Raw genomic sequence first — 7,492 nt, forward strand, 5'->3', positions numbered from 1 at the left:
CATGCTGCTTTAGTGACTATAAGACAAGCCCATGCAGCTTCAACCAGAAGGATTTTTTCAGTTAAAATTTAAAAAATAACAAGATGCTGTAATTTGAGAGTTGCAGCTTGCAGGTGGTACAAGGGCAGATAAGAAATATTGAAATAATCTAGTTTTGAGGATTCTAATTTTGGTTACAATGCATCGAAAATGCAAAACTCATTCTTCAGAAAATGCATTTTACATAACTCGAAAAAAATTGCTAAACTCCTCAAAAGTTGACTTGTAGCACCTAATCATCAAACTGAAAATATAAAATGATTATGAAACATTATTGTCCATTTAGGACCAATGCCACCAATCAAAGAATAGACTCATGCCATTGACCTTAAAACTAAAGGACATAGAGTTCTTATTTTGTGTAACAAGTTATATATAAAACATTTCTGAAGAACATGAGACATTTCTCTTTGAGCCTTATTCTAAGGAGGTGGTATATTATGTATCCAGTACCTTTCACTCATTGTGTAGACTCGTTGGTGAGATGACAAAACAAAATAAATGAAAGACAAGTCCCCAAACCATTGTCATTAAAATTAAAGAGGAATATTAAGGCACACAAGCTAAAAGGGAAAAAAAAAATCAGAAAAATCCATTAAAACCATCACAAATAGGATTGTTAATTCCCAGCATGAAGATTGACACTGGGTAATTATTAGGGTGCTCACAAAGTTTTAAACCCTTTGATATGTAGTTTAACAAAAACACAAAGCAAAAAAACAACTAAATAATAATAATAATTTACTGAGAAATTAATTGTGTTCCTAAATAATATATACTTTTACTTGCACAGATGGAGGCATCATTGCCAAATCTATAATCTGATTATTATAGGGGTGAGCCCAGCTGACCAAAAAAAAAAAATTAAAAACTCCCCAAAAGTGGCACTTGAAGTTCTAGGATAAAAAAAAGCCACATTATTTCGTCACCATCGGATAAACAAGAAGTTGGCTGTCTGCAATTAGCCCTTAAGTGCTGATGCTCCAGATATAATCTCGATCAGTTCAGTGGTAATAGATGCTTGACGAGTTCTATCACGAACAATCAGATGAACAACAGAGATCAGTCATGATGGCGACAGAAATAGAAAAAATAAAAGTAGACAAGTATTATATTAACTAACAAGAGTTGCTAAAATTGAAAGAAAATAATTCAATTGGTGAGTTCCATTATGAATGACCACACATTGTTCACACACTCATGCTTAATCACTTTATCCCAAGTTAAAGCAATTTTATTTTGTGTGTGTGAGTGTTTGAGAGAGAGAGACCTGTTGTAAGTAAGTGTGAGACGATCAAGCATCTCGCCAGCATTTCTGCTTGAGCTATCCATGGCAGACATCCTTGCCCCTTGCTCACTGCAAGCATTCTCCAACACAGCATTGAACATGACCTGGGGGGAAAATGGACATATTTTTTTCAACAAATCAGTTAAAATCATTACAGAAATGAGAGGCAATAAGCGTCTTAATTATTGGTACTGACTTCAAAGTTGCATAGCACAGCTGCCTATCAAATATTAATGACATCCAAAGAAACAAAAGATGAAACTAAACCTTTCCAGCAACATCTACAGCATTTAAACAAATGTTGGAACACAAAAACATATATATTAAATTTCTTGTCCAGCAAGCGTTTAAAATCAAAGTCACTACAGCTATTTCAGTGATCTCTCCTCCCATAAGAATGGGTGGAGGATAAACTGGATTCAAAATCCACTTGGTGCATGTCTAACTTACCAATAACTACAACCCAAAACTAATAATAATAATGGGTCTCAATTTCAGTTACCGCCAGCTTCAGCAAGAAATATTGGCTTGGAACTACTACTCAGCAAATTATCAAAATATCAGATAATTCCAGAGACTTGGTTGACAGCATCAACTACTAGGCATGCTTAAATTTGCGGAATTAGTCATTAAGACTTTACACATCAACTGTTTAGATTCTTAGTTCATACAAGACAATTTGATTGTTACAGAAAACAATAAACACAATCCCAACTGACAGCTACTGTTAAGAAATAGAAATACTTTCAGCCTGAAAGAAAACTTACACAAGAAAATTGGAACTCTGCCAGGTTTTGTAGTATTTCTCCCTTGGTTTCCCCACCTTCAATCTCATAAGAATCTAGCTCACCAAGATTTCCCCCAGATTCAGACTCTCTCTCCACAGTCTACATAAGCATAACATCCACATAAACACTGTGTTTTAAACCAAAAGTCAAATAAGGGAATGATTTTTTTTTAAAATGAACATTTATTAAAATGAAGCATCCCCATCACCTCAGGAGATAAAATGGTTGCCACTGTGGGAGGAAATGAGACAACTGAATGGAACTTGTTGAAGACAATCCTCAAAGCATCATACTCCACATTCTTTAAAATGTCATCAGCCAGAACAGAGACCTAAAAGGGCAACAATTTGAAAGGAGAATTAGAAAAAGTGATTGCATGTTCGAAGATATAAAGACTTCTACTTTTTTCCTTAATAGGGGAATTCCGTATCTGTAGATACCATAGGATTTTTCATAAGTAGAAAACAAATCATCAAAATTAGGGGAGACCTTATTGCAAGTAAAAACTCACTGCAATAGATTATCAATCAAAATCAGTATGAACTAAAGAGGACAAGCTTAAGCCAAAGGCTCATTGAATACATCGAAATCCAATAATGCTTTAATTTAAATTGAACTGGCATTCAGAAGGCCTGACATAATAAACCAAAACCTACAAGAAACCTTGTCAGCAAGATGAACAGATCTTCACCACACTCCGAGCATTCATTATTTCATTTCTTAGATAACTTTTACTACATTGTCCTATTATTTCTGAGTTGTGGTCTATGGTATTCACCTCATTTGGTATCTATTAGCAATGCCAAATACTGTGGTTGAGCTCCTTGCTTGTTGGCAAGGAAATTTTGGTCATCATCATAATGGTGTTATTTGGATAGCTGTCTCTCATTGTTTGACATAGTGCATTTGGAGGGAGAGAAACAACAAGTGTTTTGAAAATTCTGAAAGGACTATAGCCGATTTAAAACTTTTCTTCTTTAAAACTTTATCGAAGTGGATGTTTATCATAGGAAGACATTCTATTTTTTCGGTCCATGATTTGATGGATGCTTGTACTTTATGTATTTGATTGTTTTGGTCCCCTGCTGTATACTTCCTGTATACTTGGGTGACATATTATTATGTCTTTGAATAAAATTTTTTTTACTTATCAAAAAAAAAAAAAAACTTGGAGCTTTCAATATATTACTTACAATGATGTGTGGCTTTTTGAATTCTCATGCCGTGGCTAGGCATTTAATGGATCAGCAAAAAAATTCGGTAAAAAATAAAGAGCAAAAACATGAGCTTAAGTCAAAGCCTTAATGAAGACATTGAAATCTGATAGTGCTTTAATGTAAATTAAACTGGTATTCATAAGGTCTCACATTACAAGACCTAAAGCCAGAATAACCTTGTTGACCAGAATCACCAGATGAATAGATCTTAACCGCACTCCTAGCATTCACTACATTTTCTTTGATAGATAACTTTGAGTTTTCAATAGATGACTTACAACAAGATATTAATTTTGAATTCACATTCACATATATTCAAACAAACAATAAAAAACTTTCTTCTCCTATAATATATGGTACCAAGAAACAAAAGAGACTAACCTGTGTATAATTTAATGGATTTCTTTGCAATTCTGTGATGCATAATTCAATATTATTTTTTGAGTCACGTATGAATTGCGCTTTGGCCTTTTCTCCTAAAATAACATACGTACTTTGCTTTTCAGGACCTGTGGCATTAGAAAAATATGTTATTGTAGATAACAACCAATATTATTTGATGATAAGGAATTGGCTTGCAAAAAATACCAGAAGTCAACTTTTGCAGTGCCTTGCTCATCTTGACAGAAGTAGAGTTAATCCCACCGCATAGGCCTTTATCTGAAGAAACTGTAATGATCACATTCTTCTTGACGTCAACACCTAGGATTGCAACACAAGGAAAGACAATGAGGGCAACTAAAAATCAAGAATGTCAAAAGGGATGAAAAATAAAGAATAGAAAGAGAAGTCACAAAATGAACATATAAGAAACATCATCCTAAAGAAGAATTGCAATGTTTTACAATTTCAAGGGTGGAGGAAAGACTTCTGGTAAGGGTGACTGTAAATCTACCAAGTACAGCTTTAATTAAAAATATGTGAGCAAAGTACTTTTAGCACTTTCTTGTTAGCCTGAATTGGCCAAATTCTAGCAAAAGGTCTTTTTCAATCTCTCATCTAAGCATTTTCAGCAAAAATTTTCAAAAGCGTGCTTGAACATTAAAAAGGACAAATACATTAAAAAATTGCTGCAATTTCCAAAGTATGTGATGCATTATGCAGCTGAAAAAAGAAATAAAAATAAAAATAAAAAATAAAAAAACAAAAAATCTTTGAAGGTTTAGAAAAGCATGCCCCTTGCACAAAAAATTAAACCAAGCAAACAAAACCTAAAATTCTAACTCAATTATTGAAAGCAAAAATATGAAACCTGTGCTTGTAAGTTATGCACCTAGGCTTTGAACTCACAACTTCACCCTTTATCTCATTCTTACTATTGATGGAGGTATTACTACTTACTAGAGCCAAAACTCATTGGCACTATATATATATATTTTTTTTTAATTAGTGCAACTATTTATTGAATGTTTTAATAGTTATAATGGAGAGGGGGAATTTAAACACTAGATGTCTCTATTGGAAACACTAGGAGATGTCAGTCGAATTACAAGGTTCTTGGCTCATTAGCACTACCATCGTTATCTTTTAAAAGAAGGGATGGAGTACTAGTACTCAAACCCAACCTATGAACCAAAACCATTAACCATTTTTGCCCAACAGGCTAACAAAGAAAGTGGTGTATTTTTGAAAAGATTTGGAGAAAATCAAGCACAGATATCTTAGCTAATGTAGACTTGAGAATTTCTGTGTGTGTGTAGTGACCAACTTCTATTGATAATTTTGAATAAATAAATAGCACCATTCCATTATCCTTGAAGAAATAAATTATTTTCACACATTGTCATTGCTGACAATAGACTCTAATATCAAAAAGTAAAGCATTTCAGAAAAATATTGTGCAAATATTGTCAGAGTTGAAAAGAGGATTCCTCACTTTTTTCTCTCGTTCAAAACCTAACTTTTATCTCCTATCATGACATAAGTAAGCAATTCTTATTGTATCGGACCAAAAGCTCACTAATTGATCTTTATGGTGCTTTTTCTATCAATTAGATACCCTTTCTTTATCTATAAAGGATCTAGGCATACCTATTTCTTCACATTTCGACTTCTTTGAAGTTTCTTTTCTTTTCTTTCCTACAACTGATAAAAAATCAGCTGTAGCAAAGAAACAAATATAATGAACAACACCATTTCAAAAGATCATAACACTGGAAAACCCCAAGGGGTAGCACAATCAGCTAGAACCACAACAATTGAAGCAGAGGTCAAAAGTTCAATTCTTCCCTTCTCCAATCCTCCTCGGGGCCAAATTTACTTTTCAAAAATTTTAAAAATCAGAACATGGAAAACTGGTGTGCTACTAAGGGCATCAGTGACCTACTTTCAGTAAATTCCATTTCTACCAAGGGGAATGTTGACCAATATGTATCAAACAAAAGTATTTTAGTAGTTGATCTTTAAAATGAAAAAACCAAGCACTTGATTTGATAATGTGTCAAACAACAGCATCATAATATGTGTCAAGCTGTAGTTTGTAATAGCATTCTAAACAACAGTTTGCAATCTATTGCAAACTTTACGTTTGATATAAATATATATATATATATATATATAAAAAATAAAAATAAATAAATAAACCAGTAATTGAGCAGCTAGCACACATGAAGAATAAAGGTTATTTAAGACACATACTGGGATTGTCACCAAGAAGAGCAGTAAATGGCTGCCATATGCCACGAGAGTTTTCAGCTTTAATTTGAATAGCTCTAAGTTTTGAGGCTGCAACCATTTTCATTGCTTTTGTAATTTTCTGGATATTCTTCACACTCTTCATCCGGTTTCTGACTGTACGTAAAAAGTGCCAACAACATCAACAATCTCATATCTGAACAATGGTAACCAAAAGGCAGCCAAATGCAAACCTGAACTAAATGATGAAAGTAATTCTTACCAATTTGCGTTGAAATTGAGCGCACTCCCAGAGGGACCTGTTCTCTGCCCATCCAAGCCAAATAATTTAGTACTTCCAAAGCAAAAAAGAAATGCAATAATTTTATAAAAGCAGATATGGAGCAATTAGACAATAAATATAAAAATTATGAAACTAAATTATTCATTAACTCCAAAAATTCTTAATATAGGTATTCCCAAGTCCGATGAATTCCACATGTTTCCAAAGTGTACCAAAATTTCAAACTTCTCCAAATAAAAATGTTTAATTTTGCTAGCTAAAATTCAAATACATGATCCATTAATTGGTAGGGCTCCAAGAAAATAGTTATAATGCTACTAAATACAATTTAATGTAATTGAATAGAGGCGTCAATCCTTTTTTCTTTTTTATAATGTAGGAAACATTTCTAAAGAAGAATTATTTGAACTTGCCTCTAACCAGTAAAACTTAAGAACAACTGACTCTATCCACTCTACCTATTTTAAACAATTACTAGTTAATCTAGGGGCATTCACCCTTATTGGCTAAAGGGTACAGGAGGTGTCAATTCTAATAAAAAAAAAGAGCATAAAATTTATTTTAAATCTTTGTGATTTCTTTTAACCCTATGTTTGGGTGGAATAGTATATATTCCAGTCACTTTCCTATCTCCACTTCCTCGGTTCCAAACGTAACTTTAAGAATGTGTTTTCATTGCAATTTATAATTTCTTCAAGTTTGTATAAATTTTAATTTCTCAGCACCATTACAGCCAAAAATAAATAAATAAAATCATTTAGAATAATTTCCTTTTGCATTTCCCAAGTTTTCTCATCAACCAAACAGCAGATAAAATACAAATACTTCTAAGCACTATCACACTAATCAGCTAGAGATTAATAAAACCTAGCTAGAACAATTTATTCAACACAATTTTCGATAACGTTTCATTTTTTTTTTTTTCCTATAATCATTTCTCATCAACCAAACAGAAGAAGATAAAAACGAGAGAGAGAGAGAGAGAGGAGATGAAAGTACAAACTGAGAGATGAGAGAGGATTGGACGGCGGAGATTGGTTGAGGAGAGATCAGAGGGACGAAACGCCTCCCCTCTCGTCGGAGCGCAGCCATGGCCATTTCGCTCTGTGAAGAACCCTAGAAAGTAGGAGCAAACGTTGTGTTGCAGATGAGATCAATCAGAAATGCTTGTTAACAGAGAACAGGTCAGAATAATAGTAGGTGTTGCACTTATATATTTAGGGCTGAGCTTGTGCCCTGAGAA

The 7,492-nt window shown here is 33.4% G+C and overlaps 1 protein-coding gene across 1 annotated transcript; it reads right to left on the reverse strand.

Annotated features, from left to right (window-relative positions):
- Positions 1-630: 630 nt before the first annotated feature.
- LOC126701501 (ATP synthase subunit gamma, mitochondrial-like) lies at positions 631-7,492 on the reverse strand. Its single transcript, XM_050399630.1, has 9 exons — positions 7,253-7,492; positions 6,229-6,272; positions 5,970-6,122; positions 3,921-4,034; positions 3,714-3,841; positions 2,324-2,446; positions 2,095-2,214; positions 1,310-1,431; positions 631-1,070 (listed from the first exon to the last, which is right to left on the reverse strand). The coding sequence occupies exons 1-9, from the start codon at positions 7,345-7,347 to the stop codon at positions 1,001-1,003; spliced, it is 969 nt and encodes a 322-aa protein (XP_050255587.1). The 5' UTR covers positions 7,348-7,492; the 3' UTR covers positions 631-1,000.

This window comes from Quercus robur, chromosome 10 (genome assembly GCF_932294415.1).
Source record: "Quercus robur chromosome 10, dhQueRobu3.1, whole genome shotgun sequence".
In the NCBI taxonomy this organism is placed as follows: domain Eukaryota; kingdom Viridiplantae; phylum Streptophyta; class Magnoliopsida; order Fagales; family Fagaceae; genus Quercus; species Quercus robur.